We start from the raw sequence: 20045 nt of genomic DNA on the forward strand, positions 1-20045 counted from the left end.
CTCGCGAACTGCCGCAGATTTACGTCACTACATATAGTCCTCGCCTTGGTTGTGCTGGGACTGCTTCTCCCCAAAAATGAAATGACCTTTGGTTCATTCTGCGGCCAGGAACCCTCTCACACCAGCCCCCTTCTGACTGAGGAAGAATAGGACGTGGGCCTGGGGGCTACGTTGCTCAGACATCGACTTGGTCATTGCTGTCTGCTTTGTTGCCCGGTTCCTTCTGTCTTGATTCACTGACAGAACCCATACGCAGACAGCAAAGGTAGGGAAAAAGATGTTTAATAAATAATAAATCCACGAGGGGGCAAAACAGCATAAAAATTCTAAACACAAAACAGAACACTTCCCACGAGGGACAAAAATGGTCCAAAAGGCAAAAATAAAGGGTCCAATGAAAGACGGCACGACTAGAACAAGGTAAACAAGTTGGGGAATACTCCGTACAGACTTTGGACACAAACATTACAGACAAACTATAACGAACCAGCCAGAGACAGAGAACACAAGGGATAATGACACTGGCCAGGTGAGGGGAATGCCACGTGTTTCCACACAGAACACAACAAGCACAAAAGACATAGTACTGTCACGACCATGTCCACAGAACTAGAAAACTCCTGATAAGAAGGATAGGATCATGACACACAAAGAAAACATGTGCTTTGTCAGTGATTAAACTCACCTGCTTGTGAGGTAACAGTATTTCCTCTTCAGTCGGTCTCTCGACGTTGTGTTGAGAGACTGACTGGGGTTTGATCTTGAGGGGCTTGGCGAATGGCACACGCACGCCAGTCTCCACCCTGTACATACGGGTATAAAAGGAAGATGGTGGCTGTCATTAATTCCACCTTTGTTCTTCGGAACCTGCGTGGCATATGTTGTCAAGTGACATCATCTCTGAGACTCACTTCAATCTGCTGGATGTACGACGCGAAGCAGCGGACTTCTCCCTTCTGAGCGGGCATTTCAGCAGCGAGCTGCAGAACTAAAATATCAAATTTCTCACGGCTGCGAGCACGTCTCAACTAACCCAGTAGGGTTACTACTATCTCAACTATCTCGACAACTGGCTTATCTTAGCACACTTGCGAGATGTGTTGTGTACGCACAGTGACCTTGTGCTTCAGCTCCCAGACCGTCTGGGCCTTCGGGGCCAACTGGGAAAAGAGCAAGCTCTCCCCCATGCAGTGTTGAACTGTCTGAGGTTGATCAGTCGGAATCTCTCTGCTCCGCAGAAAAACTTTCAGAGCCTCCGGGTAGATGCATATGCGGCCGCTTCAGCACTGGCTTCAGAGTCGTGTTCCCTGGACGGTGTGGTGCACCGGCACCAGGCAGATTACGGTAACGCCACAGTGTCTTCGCACCCTCAGACCCTGGTCAGACCTGACCTTTCTCCAAGCGTGGGGTTCCGAGAGGCGTTGCACATCAGCTTCTGGGACTGAGGAGCCTCAAGCCCGTCGTGCAGGACAAACACATGCAAGTCCAGTTGAACAGCACCACTGCCGTGGCGTAAATCAATCACCATGGCGGCATACGCTCACGCCAACTGTCGCAACTCACCCGACGCCTCCCCCTATGGAATCAAAAGGTGACCAGATTCCTGCAAGTTCATCCCGGTCGACCTGAACCAGACAGCCGATGCGCTCTCTCGTTAGGGGACGCTCCACGGAGAGTGGCGACTCCCTCCCCGTGCAGTCTTTTGTACTCCCTGACCGAGGGTCCCCTCGGCACGGATGCCTTAGTACACAGCTGGCCGCAGGACTCCTTTTTCAGTACCATTTGTCAAGACAACCAAGGTGTGAAGGTGAGTGGTGATGATCAGACTATCACATGTGCCTCGAGTTCACAGCTAATCATCCAAAAGACAAAACGCAAATATTGTTTTGCTAACATCCATCACTTTAAAGCTGATGATTGTGCTAAAGTTTAGCTAAAGCAGTAAGCTATATCATTTTATGCTAACATATTGGAGAAACAACATCTGAATTCAGTAAAATGAATAACGTCATCAGAATCGCCTCATTGATATGCGTATAAGCCGTTGAGTAATTAAAATGTGCTAACTTTTGACAGGAATTACAGATGAATAGGAAAAAAATAAATAACTAAAGCATGATGCCAGTTATTAGTTAATTTGACTTGCATCAAGAGTATTTTCCCTTGAAATGTTGTTTAAATATGCAGAAATACAGTAAATGCATTTGTTGGTTAATTTAGAAGAAATATACAGAAACAAACAGACCAGGTTATAGTAAGCTAAAACAAACACCTTAATGTGTATTTTGGAAATGTTCTTTCCATTACAGAAAAAGAGATCATGAAAGCAAAATAGACCAACATCTCAAAATTGAACAGTACATTAAGTGTCCTGGCTTCAGTGCCGATCTAAGATGTCTGGGGGCCCTGTGCAAACCTTTTTGGGTGGCTCTTGTCATAATAGTTCAAATAAGATATACCATAACTGTAAACTGCAAGAAATGAAAATTACATAAATTAACACACTTAAATTAATTGAAACTGAAGTAGCTTCATATTGAAATAATCCTTCACAACACGTGGCTCTAGAACCATCTAGCTTTTTGCTAACCAAATGAGTGATTAACAAAAATAATACATGATAGATATAGTTAACTCAAAAAAGCTAAGTATACGAAAAACAAATCAATAATTCTCTAAATGTTATGACACAAAAATGACATATTATCACAGGAAAATAAAATACAGTGGTGTGAAATGGTAAAACATAGCATAATATCAGATGAAAGAGTGTGGTGTTGTGCCTGTATGTCATTGAAACAAATTAGTCTGGAAGGGTTAAAACTTTTTTTCTAAGAACCGCAATAGTAACTTTTTAACTCTTAGAATAGGTTTCATTGGCGAAATTTTTTTGTCATAAACATCTACATATGTATGATGTCTAACCTAGGATAGGAGGAGTCTTTGGGGTTCTCTTTAATTCCATTGATGACTCCACTGCCCAGAAACACACTCCACCTTTTTGTCCAGTTAACTACATTTCCAGCGAATGTTCAGATGACTCCTGAAAGCCTTACAGAAGACAAAGTAAATGAGTGGATCTAATGAGGCATTTAGTACTGCAAGTAGCACAGTCACTTCCTTTAGGATGTAGAAGGTCTGGACTGCTGTACAATCACTCAACAGAGGTTTGATGAACACATATGGCAGTCTCACCATGTGATATGGGACGAAACACACACAGAAAACACCCACTAGTACTTGCATGTTACGCTTGGACTTGCTCAGATTGGTGCTGTCAGACTGGACCGGAGCAGCACGCTGAGCTTGAAGAAGTCTCTGTACGTTCCACCAGTACAGAAGGATCAGTAATAGCAGCACAAACAAAAATGTTACAAAGGATGCGATTTGAATGAACATGTAAATCTTTTTGAGCAATTTGTTATGATAAATATCACAGTCAAAACCTCCATGACCAGGTATTCTTGAATCCCCACTTTGGGTAATCTCAAAAACAACCATATAGACACAATTAACCGCCAACAGGATAGCCCAGGTTGTTATGCAGATGTTGCGGGTCGCTCGGAGTGTTTGTGTAATGCGAGCCTCCAGCGGTCGCACAATTTTCAAGTACCTGAAATGGAAAAGCAGTTTGAATCATACAGAAGCCCTTCAAATATTTATAGTGTCATTATATATAGATATGGTGTGGCTTTTGTCCCACTTGTATTTCCATGATTCCCTGCTAATATAATGTACATTTCTATGAAAATGTGCTTTTTTGTTTGAATTAAATGTGAAATATAAATTATGCATGCTCTATTCTTTACTATTTAATGGGTAAATAAGAAACAATTTTGAACTCATTCTTTCACTTTTCATTCTTCAAAAATATTTGAGGTTTTCTTTATTTTTAAGTCAGAATTAGATTTTGCCTCTCGTGTTTGCATAACCCTGTTATCGAGTGGCATTTCCTTATTTAAACATAAGGGCTTTCTGAAACCATATTAAGCAAGTGACATCATAAAAATATTCTTGACGACATGGTTTAAACGAACATAAATAAGTTCCCTTAACTTTCTTTATCAAAATTCCATTCAGTTCTCAGAAAAATGTTCAGTTCTATGGAAAACAACACGTTTTCATTTGAAGAACTCCACAGCAGAAGCACACTCGCATACCTGTTTACAGCGATGTAGCCCATGAAGAGAATACTGGAGTACATGTTGAGGTAGGCAGCTGGAGCACCATAGTTACAGTAGATACGCTGAACTTCCTCTGAGCTGACAGCATATTTAATAATGCGTAATATCAAACACAAGCAGACGAACATGTCCGCGACAGCTAGATTCTTGAGATAGAGGGTGATGCTGGACTTTGTTGTAACTTTGAAAAAGTACACATATATTGTAATGCTGTTGAGCATCAGGCTTGCAAAAAAGATCAGTGTGTAAACACTTATGAAGAATGGACGAGCTGGCATTTCAGACAAGCCACATGATCTTTCAGTTGAATTTGTTGTGTTTCCCTCCATGGTTGAGCAGACTGATGATCAAGATGTAAAATCAAGTGTTTAACCTGTTTTAAGAGGAAGTACATTTACTGCAAGTTGCATTTTATCAAATATAAACCTTTTTCTAAATACTTTTATGAAATATCCCTGACAAAAAATAAATAGTTCCTTTAGTTTTCACAATTCTTCATCAAACTACTGCTCACAGTTCCAAGCTCAGTTCACACATAATGAAAGATCCCCCTACCAAATTTAATTCAATACGTTGAACTCAATAGATTACATTTAATGTCTGTATTGAGCTGCTTTAGCCAAAGGCGTTTTGCCTGCTGTGCCAAGACCTGATGCTAAACCAAAATGTCAAACATCAAAATAAATAAATACTTGATAAATGAAAACTCTTGAAATGATGTGTGAAATCTTACAATACCAAAAGACAGCAAAAATCTGTTCGTGTAATTGTGTTATACATTATCTCTTTGAAAACAGTACCATTTACAGTAACATAAACAACGTTTTTGATAACTTACCTTAAGACATCTGTTCTCCACTTACAAACAATTAATCTTGATAACAGTGTGTAAAAACAGGAACCTAGTATTGTGAAGTTTTTGATGACGCATTTCTTTGCTAAATGAGAATAAGGAAGATGACCCAGTGTTAAAGAATTATTCACCCAAATATGAGCATTGAACACAGAAAACCCATCACAGGTGAATATATGGTTGTTTAATAAACTGTACTCTACATGGTAAACATAATGACGATCGCATAAACACAAATGATGTTTAATTAACAAAGTTCGGGAGGAGCCGGAGCATATAATCAGCCGGCTGGTCTACAATCAGCAATCACCGCACATACACAATCAACCATAGCAAGCTTGCTTATAAATAGGGAAACCATCCAACCTACTCGATCTCTTAGGATTAAGCATCAATGATAATTCGACGCTATGTCCGAGACCCCCGTCATCGAAGACTTGTCTTTCTAACACAATCTTTCAGCCCCGCCGAGCGTGTCTCATCAATCCAGCTCAGGATCGGAATCATCAATTGATTCCCGGGCTTCAACACGGGGCCACCAGCTCCGCTGGCGATCTCTGCAGAGGCCAGCACTTTCACAAACGTAGAAACCAGAATCACTGCAAGCTAAAACCTCAGCAGAGGTCAGCACGTCCATCCCAGCATGGAAAGCTATGTGGTTCCATCTAAGGCGTCGAAGCCATCGTCGAAGCCAGCGTCGAAGCCAGCGTTGCAGCGATCGCCTCCTCAGAGGTCAGTGCTTCCATCGAAGGCGTCGAAGCAAGCGTCGCAGCAGCGATCACCTCCTCAGAGGCCAGTCTTTCCATCTAAGGCATCGAAGCCACCGTCGCAGCAGTGATCGCCTCCTGAGAGGCCAGTGCTTCCATCTCGCGTTCTGCCGTCTACGACTTTCTACGGATCAAGCACCACAGCAGCGTTCACCCCAGCAGGAGCCTCCATCAGGTGCTCTACTATAGCTGGCTCCCTCCTTCAGTCGCCTCCTTCCAGTATCAGTCTTAATCCCAGGGACACCCACGAAGACATGTTCATTTTAGATAGTTTCCCGAATTTCCATATTTACAACCTCTACGGGACCTAAGCCTACTTCCAGTGATGTTGGCGACGGCGGTGAGTAGAGAGGAGGATCTCGTGCCAGAAGTGGGCATGAAAAATCTATATCTTTTGCTCTGGCCACAGGTGGAGACCACCTCTCGCCCATCCAGATCACTGACGTTGCCAGAAAAATTTATTTTGAAAAACTTTTTAGATTTAGATTAACTTTCCTGGTATTTTTTTTTATTTCCCTTATAAACAGAGAGATTAAGATTAAAGGTGGGATAGTTGATTTGGAAAGGTGCTAATTTTAGCCAGTCAGCACTGAAATTATAATCCCACCCTCTAAACGATTCACCGTCCGAAACCATGCCACCTCCAAACACATGAATGTATTTCATAAATCCACGTAACAGATTACAAACGAAATCCATTAAATTATTCTTGAAGCATGTACATACCTGTACATACCTGCAACCATGGTTTCGTCTTTCAGACCCTTTGCCTGCCGGAGCTGTCTCCATCGTGTAAAAGCTGACCCAATGTTATTTCAAGTTTTTCCTCTTTCATGATCCAGGTTTTTTTTGTCACTGCTTTTTAAAAAACTGACTTTGTTTTGTAGATTTACTTGTTGTCAGTTCCACAGGAAACAAGGTTTGTTGTTGCTGATTGTCCACCATTCTCCCTACATTGGCACAGCGGCTGTGAGCCGCTGTGGCGCTGATGATGTCTGCGTGAAGAAGGTGCGCAGTGGTATGCAAAATACGTTGGCTGAAAATGTATAGATGACCAGTCACAGCGTTCGGCCAGAACATTTTGATTGCGGGAACGTATTTTGGTCCTACACCTTTCACAGATGATATATAATTATAATAATATTATTTGACCACTAAACTTGAAAGCTATTAGGATTTCCAACCAGCATGACAAAAGGTTTCTGGACAGTATCACCTATTCTGCCTTTAATTGAAGTTATGACACACCAATTAAAGGAGTTAAGAAAGTATTGTAAGAAAGGCATACAATAAAAAGGCTAACATAAAAAGCAAATAGAGCCAGTAAGGTTTGTTTACACAAAATGCAATTTCCCAGTAACTCATGAAACACTGATGTGACAAGACTGGCCTTATTCTAAGAAGTGATACTGCTCTTCTAAGAAGAGTGCAGAGGAGTTTCTTTCAAAATGACTGTTGTTTCGGAGAATGTTGTTGTAAATAAGCAGACCATAAGGTACAGAAGGTTGTGTTTTCTCGTGAACAAACCATGAAGTTGTGATTTATTGACAAAGCACTAGCCTTGAGTGCCTTATTTTCTAAAAGAACCTTCCGTAAACAAATATATTAGAAGTAATAAAGCCAAACAATATTGTACGTGAAAGCAAATGACAAATCAGATTTAAGAAATGGAACAAACTATTTTACAGACGGTTTCAACAGCAACAACATAAACAAAGTCTGATGAAACCGTCTGTAAGGTGCATGCCGACAGTAACTTTACTGTTAAAAAAGTTACTTTAACTTGCTTTAAACAGAGTAGAAATGAATTCTATAATCTAGTATTGCACATGTTTTTATAAACAGTTCACCCAATAAGTATGAAACTAAGATTTCTAAATGAGACTCTGTGGTCAGTGCACATGCTCTTATCAGATGAGTTTTCACCAATTTGGTTATGTATCATGCTGTTTATTGCCTTGTTCTTCTTTTTGCTCTAACCAAATACTTTATAAAAAGTCTCAACTAAAGTAATACAAGTCGTTTTTAGACTGCATGTCTGTCAATAATATCCACTTTCTCTTTCCTTATTAGTCACTTATAAGACCGATGCAGTTGTTGTCTGTTTTACCTTTTTTAAAAGCAGACACTAAACCTTGTAGAGTGAGAACATTCAATATTTATAAAAACATTATTTGACCACAGCCCAGCTTACGAAACACAGTAAGATACTTCAGTGTGGCCAATTTACCAAAGTTCCGAAGTGTTTTCAGCAGAGATAATGCATACTGCATTTTCATGTTTCTGTCCAAAAACAATTCACTTTGAGTTATTGCGTTGGCAGACTGGAGGAACATAAAATATAACTTTTTTATAAATATGTGGGTGTGCAGAGTGTGTTTTAAAAGAGCGGGACATACAAGTCCAGTGTTGTGACGGGTAGACGCCAACAGCGTGAAACAATACAAGGGAAAGAGAGGAAGCAGAAAAAAACAAATACGACTGACAAAATGTATGAATTATTCTGAGAATTCAGGATATGAACTGAGAATACATGTTGCATCCTGAGAATACATAGCAGGGGCTCTATGAACTAGATGATATTTTAAGCCTCTGCACGTTCCCGGAAGACCAGAGTCACTAGAGCAGGGGTTTACAAACTCATGCAAAGCACCCCGAAGTATTGTGAACCTTTTGTGAGGGACCCCTTTAAAAAATATATATATATAAAAATAAAATATTATGTGATATTATAAAGACAAAATATGCTTGGTAGAAATTAAACTGTAATAATCTTCCGTAGGTTATTTTCTGTCTTTTGTTTCTCAGAAACTTTCTGGTGACCCTTAAGAACATTCTGGAGTTTGAAAACCCCTGCACAAACCCCTAATGGATTCATTCTGTTTATACTAGTCTGTCTCTACAACTATAATTTACAGCAAAAATCATCTTGAAATTATTCTTTTAATTAAACTTTGGACATAATCTAAATTTAAGAAGAAGACTTTTCATTTATTTTAGATTTTATAAAAATCAGCTGCCACCTATTACATTTAGCACATCTAATTCAAGTGATTGTTTAAATTGATCTATGTTTTATGATTAACTCCAGCTTCTAGTAAGTTTTAATGTTGTCTATAACATTCTGAGATATAGGCTACAAGCCAGTAAAGCCCACAAGCATTCACTAAGAACAGCTTAAAAATCTAAAATTGTTCACCCCCTTGTGGCTCATTGGCACCGTGACACATAATAATGTGAAGACAAGACACTGGAATAAAGTGATTTTTCAGAATGTATAATGGTATTAAAAGTATATGAACTGCAAAATGAAGAGTTTGGTTCCCAAATGAAATCATGTTTTTATTGTGCATTCCAATTAATATCAATCAATCTGCAGTTGGTTTGTTTTGATATAAGCCATAATAAATAGAAAAATACAGCTAACTAGCACAATAAAATACAATAAAAACATGATAACATAATAACGTTATATGCATTAAATTTGTAAACATTGGTGTGCCTTGCGCAATCATAGTTTATAACCAAGTAGAAATTAAAACAATAAAGAGAACGTAAAGCTATTTACATTCACATCAATGGCAGTTTATTCTCTTAAACATGGAATTATTGAAATTACCACCCACGTTCCTATACAGTGTATCATTTTAAATATAAACATTAACACAAAATAACAGCTTATTTGTGGAAATAAAAAATGGTATTAACGTTGAGTCTTTTTTCAGAGAATCCTCTTCTCATTTCTATTTTGGGTCTGTTTAAAATAGATGAATGTGAGTCAAAGCTCTCATGCAGCGGAAAATACCAATCTTCTGAATCTCTCCTCTCTCTACGCTGGAAAAACCTAGCAAATGAGAATAAATTGTTTTACATTGCTTCAGAAATGCAAAAACATTCGTTTTTCGTATTTATAAACACCTTGTTCTTGCTGAAGCACGGTCCACAAATCACCCCCAATATTGTAGTGAGGAGATGAACGGCACAGAAGATGAGTTGAAGTCCACTGGCTGCCATTAGGATGGAAAACAGAACAACGTTCCAGAGCACGACGCCTCGAGGTTCCTCACAGGCTGATGCCCACCTGTCTGGCTCATACAGGTAAAGCTTCTCTCTGTGACAACAGAAACAGAAGAAACATTTATCCAAAGCGACTTACATTGCATTATGCTATACATTTATACATAGGTATCTGCAATCCCCTGGGATCCAGCCCATAACCATGCTTTGTTAACATGATGCTCTTAACAACTGAGCTACAGGAAAGCTAGTTTGAATTATATTTAATGTGCACGCAGCTCACTGCATCTGTTCAAATGATTTCCACAAAAAAAAACTTTTATACAGCCACAATACTGATGCGTTCAAAGGTGTTTGATAGAAACGCTACTTAATGAAGAATAGATTTCTTTATAAATAGTGGAAGTATATGGGAATTTGAGGTCTTACCCATGTTTAACTCGTTTTAATGGACGTTCCCACTTCAGGCCCTCAGTTCCGTTGTGCAGACAGAGAGGTCCCAGCACCAGACCAGTGCCACTAACCATAAAACAGAACCCCGCTGCCAGCAGAGCCAAACACGTGTACCCAAACTTACACAACATCTAAACAAATGACAGTACATGAGATCTGCACTGAATGTTTTCACAGGATACTGATCATTTCATATAGACATGTGATATCATAAGAAAAGGTTATTGTGTCCGCAAATAAACACAATTCTCACACCTGAGCTCTGAAGTAGCAGCATCCCTTCTGATCAGCGTGTGATGCAAATCCGCGAACAGCCACAAGCACCTGACACAGGACACACATGCGTTAGTGGACAATCCACATGACTGCTGTGTCATGTGAAACTAAACCTTGCAGATGACTTGGTGTGGTGTTTATAACACTGACAAATTAAAATGTAACCTTTTTTTGCAATCCATATTAGGTCACAGCTTAACCTGTCAGTCCAATAGTCGGAAAGCTGCATTAGTTATTGTAGCAAGCTCAGAGGTGCAAGGTCACACACAATATATAGGACAGTTAATATAATTAAATACATAAATCATTTAAAGTACTACTATATTTAAAAGTAAATATACATTTTTAAATGTATAAACTATATTAAAATAATGAATGTAGATACATGAAAACCTGTTTTTAATTAGTACCCAAGGAACCTAATCTTGGAATTTTACTTAATTGAGCAGTGATGAGATAAATTATTGTTTAGGTAAAAAATGATGCAAATAAATATTTTTTGTTTATTTTATTTGATGTCTTTTTCTATCTGTTCTTGCAAATACGTCAATATGTACTTTTAAAGGTGCGACAGAAAATAAAGATTATTATTAATAAAGATGTTGTTATAACGAAGAAAACAGTGTACCCTTGTAATACACTTTTTACAATTTAAATGTGTTTTAACAGCATGTCAATTTATATAAAGTATGTATTTCTTAATCATTATCACAGTTTAAGTTAATAATTTACTTATGGTTAATATTGTTATAATGTAATTATTAAATAATAATAATAAATGTTGATTATAACTATTATTATTATAAATTATAATAATAATTTCACTCTAGTTGTTTTTTATACTTTTTAATAGCCATTGCGTAAATTACATATTTATCAGTATTATGTACATGAATTTAAAAGAAAACCACTTGTGCATCTGAACTCACCAGAAATCCGGATGCCCATATACCACAACACCAAACGGCTTCTTTGGTTACATGATGTTCTATCAAGTATCGATAATTCATGTCTGGAAATAACAACAGCACATTTGCCACCATGCACACGACTGCCATAGGAATCAGAGCCGTCCCCAAAACCCTGGAGCACCGCGAAATACACATCACAGCAGTTCACAAACCCTGCACGCAAACAAGAAACATAAGGAATTAGATTCTGTTTTTACCCGTTGGTGGGTAGACAATCATACATATGATATGACATAATATACAGTAAATGATGCAACTCAGAACAAAGATGTGCGTTTCAAATGTTCCCTTTAAACACAATTGATGTTTGATGTGTTCATTAAAAACCTTTCCCTTCAATAATTCTTCAAATAAAATACAGTGCAAGAGTATTTGGACACTCACGCCACACATAAACACCCATGAATTTATTTTGTGTAATACTGTATGTATTAATATATCATTGCATTACATTCCAAGTGACATCTCAAAACAAATAATGCTAAATAACCTTATTCCATTAATAGGACCCATCTTGTTAAATGCACACTGATGTAATACAAAAACCTACTGTACCTGTGCAAAGACCGTAGAGTAAAGTGGTGAAAATATATCTGCAGTTGGTAAAAACACTGGTGTTTAGTTCACTTCAATGCCTAGAAGAGTCTTTGAAAGTCACAAAGCATCCAACATATCCCAAGACAAGGAACTTAAGCCACTGCTTAAATAACCACTGTCTACCTACGTTTCTGTGACGCATACAAACAAAAAAGGATGTTGAAAGTAACATTCTTAAAAATGGAATGACATTGCAATATGTGGAATAACATAGGTGACACCACACTACAAGGATGACAAAAGTGACCCATTAACCAATAGAGAACGTGTGAATCTCAATAACCTATATAGACCATTAGTTCATTTGGAAATTTGATCTTGACTCCTTGACTTTGTTTTATCATTGAAAATTGCATCATGGAAAATATGTGGATGCTGTGCAATATGAACACTTCCTGGGTAACTTTACAGATGTTCGTTAGGAAATCAAAACCTTTTATCATACCAACTTTTATGCTTGTATAGGATGGATGACAAGGTCAAATGGTAAATGGAGTTTTTGAAATGCTTTAGCTTTTTTAGTCATCAGAAAGGTCATCATATCAGAGTTGAATTTATAGCTTTATTTATATTCACTAGAGATAACTTGACTTAACATAACCGAACATAAACTTAACATCTGCAACTTGGCGTCTCTTCCTTATCTGCCTCTATTACTTTTTGTAAAAACTGCCAAACAATTTCAATTGCACAACATATATAGTACAGGTATGTTGTAACATATATGTCTATGTTCTTAACAATCCGTGCACTTTGTTGTAAGATAAAGAAAGTACTGTGGCACTCATGCATAGAAACACATATACAGTATGAGTAATTGGCAACATTGAATTGCATTATCCTATAAATTTAAATGTGCAATTCCCTGGGATCAAACCCACAACATTGCGTTGTTAACACAATGCTCATACAACTGAGCTACAGGAAAGATCCTGTTGCATTTTAAGAACCCGGTCAACTGATCAGACCACCATCAGTCAGCAACCTCATGCGACACTTTATGAGTCAATCTGTTGCAGGGGTTTTTTGCATTCTTGCCAAGCTGCAGCATACGGAAACTATTTCACTGTGGGCTGAAGCACTGACATATCATGACTTTTATTTTTTGCTATCATTTTTAAATGAGTCTCAAAATATGTTCTGTGCAACAATTATGTTACTATGTTAAAAAAGAAATGTGAAATATTTAATGTTATGGGGTTGAATGTCAATGCCTGCTCTGAGTGTGAAAGGTTTTTTGGGGGAAAGTGTGTTTTTTTACATGCATAGATGCGCCTCATTGCAGCACGCCATACATAATGTCGTTTTTGGATGGTTCAAGTCAGTCAAACTCAGTAGGATAAAAAGCATGGAGGGGATTTTGGTCACAGGGAATCTATGAGGAATATTATGATTCATACTGTGACGAGAGGCACGAGACCGAACTGGGAAGTGGTGCAACACTTTAAACCACATATGGAAATACTAAAACAAGACCATAATAGTAAGGCCAAAAAAGCCGTAATTCATCTGGTACTGTAAAATATGATGCTATACAAATAACATTTCATTTCTTCATCCTCGTGTTGGCGGTTTCATCGGACACGTGTGTTCCTCCGCTTTGTGTTTGGTTATTATACATTTTAAACTGTTATATCACAACTTATAACAGGGGTCTTCAACCGTTTCGCGGCTGCTCCTGCATCCCCGGCTGTTGTATCGGTTTATTTGCCTCAGGCGCGGGTAACTTGCGAGCAACATACATCCATTTGGGAGGAGTAAAGCACTGACGTATGTGGTTTTAACAACCATGCATTTATACTTGATCAGTTTTGGCTGCGATGCCTTCCAGACCACCTCATGAAGTGGTTTGATCGATCGGATTTAAATCCGCCTCGAACAAGTTGCCCCAATAATAACGCGTAGGCCTACTCGCGCCTTGCACAATCCATCTGGCTTACTATTTGACGTCTGCATTTACATCTGCAATACATAGTTTGCTCGTATACGTTTTGGAGACATCTGTAATACATCTGCTGTGTAAAAACATCTGCTAAACATCTTAGAAAGAGCAGTTTTACATCCATTCTAAATCATAAACATCTTACAGTCTTCTAGATGTCTATATGACGTCTGACACCAGTCATCTCCGAGGTGTATTGCAGATGTGCAAACTATGTATTAGAGATGTCTTGCAGATGCAGACGTCAAATAGATGTTAGCCAGATGTGTGCTATCAGGGTCTCCTTAGCCTGATGCTCAGCAGAAAAAACAACGAATGCGAAAGACAACGGAGCTCAGAATTATAAAATAGCAGTTTGTTCTGCAACACACAGATAAGTGGAATAAATGAAGAAAGAAAGAATTACACACAATAAAACGGCCTGCTTTTACAACAGTGCACACACATCTGCCCTGGTTTCTTTTACATCCAGAGAATAGTCTTTGTGCCATTAAAGGGGAAGGTCATCCAAAAATACAAATATTTTTACTCAACCACACGAGGTTAAACATGTTTCGAGAATTTCAGGCATTTTCTGAGCAAAAATTGAAGATATTTAGGTGACATCCGAGAGATTTCCAGGCCTCCTCATAGACATCATGGTGTCAGTTTTTGCCCAGGTCCAGAAAAGTAGTAAAGACATCATTCAATTCGTCCATCTGCGCATAGTGGCTCAGTTGAATTTTTTTTGAAGCGATGAGAATGCTTTCTGTGCGAAAAACTAAATACAGACTTTAATCGATATTTTCCCCTCTGTCTTGCACATTCATGAGACCACTTCTTCTTGGATGAGAGCACTTTGAAGCATGCGTATTAGATTTGTGCGCATCGGGCTTGCCCTCATAGACATATATATATTAACTAGATGCCTCATTGTCCAATGGATAATACATCAACGCCGCCGCCATATTGGTGAAGGCAAAAGCCGACTACAAAGACATACGAGTGAATGGTGGAGCTACAGTTTTCTAGATAAAAACACAACATCATTTTAATTTCTCAACTAATTTCAATACTTTTGAAGTACAGAAACGTTTTGGCGCCAGTTGAAGTTGGTTTAAGACACAAAAATTGATTTATAGCAATGATGCTCCTGTTTGGCCCCTTCTCGTTTTAAGCAAAAAAACTATACTTTTATATGAAATGTGTCTGGTTGATTACGGTAAAAAAAAGCTTTATAATTAAAAAATTTAATTATTAATTCATAAAAACAGGAAATATTTTTTTAACAACTGTCATGTTTAAACATAATTCACATATTTGGGAGACATTTGTTCAGTAGCTCACAGAAAGAAAAAGATTGTTTTTCAAAACACCTCTCTTTAAATAATAAATTCAGATAAACCAGAATTAACATAATCCACATATCTGGAAAACCCGGATGTGGTTACAATTCTCAGGTTGATAACTTCTGTGTCCTAGCAGCATCATGAAACAAATTATTTTCTTTAGGAACAATACATATCTATATTTTCTATTTCCAAAGTGTATCCCCTTTGCTACACTTAACCTTTCACACATGAAATAACCACCCTCGACAGAATTATTTTTGCATAATCTACTATTTTATTGAAACTAAGTTTCAAATGGGTACAAATAGAACATGTGTAAAACCTTTTTTACAGCATTCATACTATTTTAAACTCTTTCACTAGTCAACTGATAAATGCTTTTAGTAATAAAACTATTGTATCATGACTACACAGTATCATCCTCCCAAAATGACAGCTTGAAAAGGCACCAAAGGGGTATTAGCAACATACGGGGAGAAATTGAAAAGCTATCACTGAACAGCATCCTTCAGTAGCAGCATCTTACAACATCTGTTATGATTTGTAGTCTCCGGTGTAAAATAAATCAGTCTTACACAGGAGAGGACAGCTTCAACTGCCCATGTTGGGAAACATTTCGGTAAGGGTGGTCTGCTTAGTTCCCTTCTTCAGAGGAGTGGACTGGACTGTTGTTGATGTTGGAGAGGACACAGGACTCTTCACAGAGGTCATTGCCACTAGGTGGATGCCTGTTCCAGACAGTTTCTTATTAGCTTTCTCCTTGTCCTCCCTCGGTCCAGTGGAGCTCTTTGCACTTTTCCCTTTTGTGTTTTCCTCATCCAGGTTTGAGCTTGTGGAAGCCGTGCTGTTTTTTTGCCTGAGCTGATAGCCGTCGGCCGAACCTTTCCTGCGGTCCACGGAGTAATCGCGGTTCAGTTCCCTCTGGAGTCGCATCGCCAGCCGTCGATCCACCTCCTCTTGTTGCCAGCGGCTTCGCATGGATTCCTCGTACCATGCCATCTCTGACAGGACAGAGCTTTCGGCTGGAGGGAGTTCAAAGAGTGGATCTGAACACGGTCTCTTGTTGAGTAGATCAGCTTCGGGTTCGACCTCCGTCTCTGAACTTTTCCGTTTGGATGTAGTGTTGTTGGGACTGTTGAAAGATTGTTCCGAGCAGCTGGGATACGAGTTTGAGGTTGAAGGTTTGCCATAGTAATCCAGCACTGGCATGTTCTCATCAGTGTCCTCTTCAGATTTTGACAAGAGGGTTTTTGGAGGGTTAAGAATGTTTTCCTTAAAAAAACGAGGATAATTCATGAGATTGGACTGTTACATAAATATTTAGATTTGTAACTCTGATGGTATTTAGAGTACGTTTTTAAATATGCACTATTCTATATATCGTTGCTGTCCTTCCAAAACCTGTCCAAATTTAAATAAATGATGAATTACTGTGTTGGCAACGTTGACAAGCAGATATCCGCAAAACCCAGTGACAAACATGAAGAGTGACTAATAATAATGATTTATTGCAAAGAAAATCACGAAATATGGAGACGCAGCAATTTGCAACTACATTAAGAAGCATTTTACCTTATTAGCCATAAGTGAGGAGTTTGGGCTGCTCTCAGAACTGGTCGACTGTTTATGTGGCACTGGACGTAGAAACCTGAGATGAAGGGGAATATCATTCATTATTCATTTTTAATGATTAATAATTATGTTTTAAGAATTAAAAAGACTTAAGAGTGTAAATGGACACATCTGCTAAATTGTTGTTTGTTAAAAAACCCTCCTGTCATTTGAAACCTGTATGACTTTTCGCAGAACACAAAATATCATATTTTTGAAGAATGTTTTTAACAGCCCCCCCCCCCATGCATTTGCATTGGTTACAATTTAAATGATTGGGGGGCTGTGCTGTTCTGTTTTTCCAAATATCTTCTTTATTGTTCTGCAGAAGAAAGAGTTTCAAATGACAAGAGGGTTAGTAAATGTTAATTTTGAAGGTGAACTACTCCTTTAACGTAGAACACTTAAACAGAGGAGCACAGATAACAACAGAAGACACTTACTTCTCAATATCCCCTGTATTTGATTTCCTTTTCTTTACTGGCATAGCATCACCAGGCTTGATGTTCCAAGAGGATTCAGAGATTGGTCCTGAATTCTGCACAGACAAAAACAGTATAACATAACAGAAGTTCATGTGGAGGTACAGACACTTTCCACGTTGCATGCATAACATTTAGTAAATTCTTAAAATCTTCCATTTGAGTTTAGGTGAGATTTATACAGTACTTGTTTATTTGTATTATATGTTTGCACATAAAAATATGTACAGTACAAAGTCATTTTAGTTTACTAAACTTAAAACATTGAACACGTTTTGTTAATTGAAAAAAAACTTAACTCAAAGACAATTTGAAATGTTACCACAATAATAAACTGAAGCAAGTTTAAAGCAGTAAAATTATAATAATGAACAAATACGAATACATCTTATATAGCAACATTAAAAATAAACCAATAAATTATAAAATGACAAAAGGATATACAAAAATTGCTAAAACTTTGAATTAATTTAACACAAAAATCTAGAAATAAAAGCTAATTTAAAATATTAACAAAACAAAAATCAAAACTATAATAACTCCGGTACAGACTGCTTGCTACAAGAAAGATTACAAAAGTTGACTAAAGTAAATGTCACCTCTCCACTGCCAAATACACAATTTAATCTTCCAATACTTTCTCATCCTACATTTGCATGACAGATCTTTGAATTTGCATTTAATGAACCAATACCAGTATATGTCCATCTGTGATGTGTGACCTCACCAGCTCTTGGCTGATCAATCTGGCCAATCTCTCATCATCCTCTAGCTGCTTCTCCTCCTGTCTTCTCCTGGCCTCCACCAGCGGCTCCTCCTCCTCAGCTAAAAGGCGCTGGATGTATTCCTCACTGGCTCTCTTCTCGGCCTCCTCCAAAGCTCGCTTCTCCTCCACCAGCTGTTAAATGCACGAAACGAGGTAATGACAACCATACCGGACCTTCGCAAAACCTGACTAGCATGACAAGCACCCAAAACTGTCATGTAAACTTGAGATTAGAATGTGATGTGTGCTTACAGTGGGATTTGACTGCTATTCTATTCCCTGTCGGCTAAAAACTCAATATTAGACCACCATAAAGCCCTCACCTTACTGATCTGATCCTCATATTCTCTTCTCAGTTCACCCGGCTGACACACCCGAGGTTTTGGAATCATGACTGGAAGAGGAAAAACTCATTACATGATGAGCACGTAAAAGTGATTTATTGAATTTTGGCCATAACACTTTTCTTTAGGCATACGAAATATCTATTGTTCTATTCAGCCATCAAGTGGTTCATTTCCAAAAAGTGAAACACAAGATTCATTCACACAATACTCACTGCTGACATCATCATCTTCGATCCCCTGTAATCTCCGCTCGCACTGCTCTGGAAAAGCATTCTGTATGCGTTTCCACAGCTCCATATTGATCAAAGTCTTGTTTCGGCTATTGAGTCGTGCCCAAGTGGACACACGTTTCCGGCAAAGCGGGCAGCACATGTTAGACTTGTCCACGGTCTCCAGGAAGCAGGGTTTACAAAATGTATGTGTGCAGGGCAAGGTGACCGGCTCCAGGAATATGTCTAGACAAACGGGGCACACGCAATCTGACCGCGTAAGACCTCCAGAGCTTTCTTCAACAGGACCTGTGTCCACTTCAGACACAGGTGGCATCTTTCAGCCTGTCTCTCTCACAATAAACACTGCTATTGATCCTGGAGTCCAAATTCACGTGACAATCAGCTGAAAAAGAGGACAACAACAAAGATTATTAAGGAACTTTATTTCAGCCCCTGCATTACATAATGTTACGTTTCCCACACAAAGATATTGTATCGCTTTTCTATCAGTCATAGGTAATGATGTAAATCATACATTATGCATTAGAAGCAGTAACTTGCCTATTTATAAACAAGAAACTATATTCAATCACCCGTAGCAAATCAATAAGAGGAAAGATTTTAACAAAGGTGTGTTTGTTTACCTTGTAATCGGGTCCCCCTCAGAAAACACGAAATTTGCGCATATTTTGCCACAAGACGTAAATAATAGAAAACGTTAACAAAAAATTAAATAAATAATCAGTATACGCATGAAAAACTTGGATCGGATTTAACATATAATGCAAGTTGTAAAGCGAACCGCTTCTGCAAATCTAGACAATACAGAGGAGAAACTTTGAAGCACATAAACTGCTCGGTTACAACCGAAGGTATATTTTAATTATTAAGAGCATGGCATCCCCACTGTTAAACGATGCGTTGACTTGAGCATAAAATACACATAAAACTAATTTAATTCACACCTACGACGAGGCCCCAACCCGCGGCAGATTTTTGCGCCTTGTTACTTCCTTGTGAAGCCACGGACACCAACGAAAGGAAACAGTTTCAGAATAAAAGTCCGGTAATTTCGGTCATAAATATGTACGACTGTCTGAGAGAATGTAGAAAGAAACGAATTATGATGAATTCTTATAAAAATGGATGCTTCAGCGATAAAGACTTTTTCACCGGCCACAAAAATATAATAAAGAAAATGAAATGCCCTAGTTATTGGTTTGTTGATTTTATCCT

General features: G+C 38.4%; 3 protein-coding genes across 4 annotated transcripts; all 3 read right to left on the minus strand.

Annotated features, from left to right (window-relative positions):
* Positions 1 to 2253: 2253 nt before the first annotated feature.
* LOC306908872 (G-protein coupled receptor 87-like) lies at positions 2254 to 4513 on the minus strand (the record flags this gene model as incomplete). Its single annotated transcript, XM_079482113.1, has 2 exons — positions 2254 to 3613; positions 4161 to 4513. 2 exons carry the CDS (start codon positions 4511 to 4513, stop codon positions 3010 to 3012), a joined length of 957 nt encoding a protein of 318 aa, XP_079338239.1. The 3' UTR covers positions 2254 to 3009.
* A 4614-nt stretch (positions 4514 to 9127) lies between these two features.
* On the minus strand, positions 9128 to 11744 carry LOC306908779 (transmembrane 4 L6 family member 5; the record flags this gene model as incomplete). Its single annotated transcript, XM_079481966.1, has 6 exons — positions 9128 to 9648; positions 9723 to 9915; positions 10251 to 10405; positions 10530 to 10598; positions 11480 to 11633; positions 11719 to 11744. 6 exons carry the CDS (start codon positions 11742 to 11744, stop codon positions 9634 to 9636), a joined length of 612 nt encoding a protein of 203 aa, XP_079338092.1. The 3' UTR covers positions 9128 to 9633.
* A 3663-nt stretch (positions 11745 to 15407) lies between these two features.
* Positions 15408 to 19907, minus strand: rnf168 (ring finger protein 168). Of its 2 annotated transcripts, none has more exons than XM_079481777.1 (7): positions 19454 to 19907; positions 18810 to 19212; positions 18574 to 18644; positions 18212 to 18382; positions 17446 to 17540; positions 16964 to 17039; positions 15408 to 16663 (listed from the first exon to the last, which is right to left on the minus strand). In XM_079481777.1, exons 2-7 carry the CDS (start codon positions 19141 to 19143, stop codon positions 15983 to 15985), a joined length of 1428 nt encoding a protein of 475 aa, XP_079337903.1. In that variant the 5' UTR covers positions 19144 to 19212; positions 19454 to 19907; the 3' UTR covers positions 15408 to 15982. The 2 variants fall into 2 exon arrangements, with proteins under 2 accessions (XP_079337903.1, XP_079337902.1); XM_079481776.1 differs by having other exon boundaries at positions 15651 to 16663; positions 18179 to 18382; positions 19454 to 19866.
* Between the last annotated feature and the right edge of the window lie 138 nt (positions 19908 to 20045).

This window comes from Barbatula barbatula, assembly GCF_947034865.1.
Source record: "Barbatula barbatula genome assembly, chromosome: 19".
In the NCBI taxonomy this organism is placed as follows: domain Eukaryota; kingdom Metazoa; phylum Chordata; class Actinopteri; order Cypriniformes; family Nemacheilidae; genus Barbatula; species Barbatula barbatula.

What these genes read in the sequence shown, in the direction of transcription:
- rnf168 (XM_079481776.1), bottom strand. Translation starts at nt 19,143, where the DNA reads ATGCCACCTGTGTCTGAAGTGGACACAGGTCCTGTTGAAGAAAGCTCT. An exon ending in CGAAGATGATGATGTCAGCA is followed by an intron (nt 18,645 to 18,809) that starts GTGAGTATTGTG and finishes TTCCTCTTCCAG; the next exon opens with TCATGATTCCAAAACCTCGG. An exon ending in ATGAGGATCAGATCAGTAAG is followed by an intron (nt 18,383 to 18,573) that starts GTGAGGGCTTTA and finishes TGCATTTAACAG; the next exon opens with CTGGTGGAGGAGAAGCGAGC.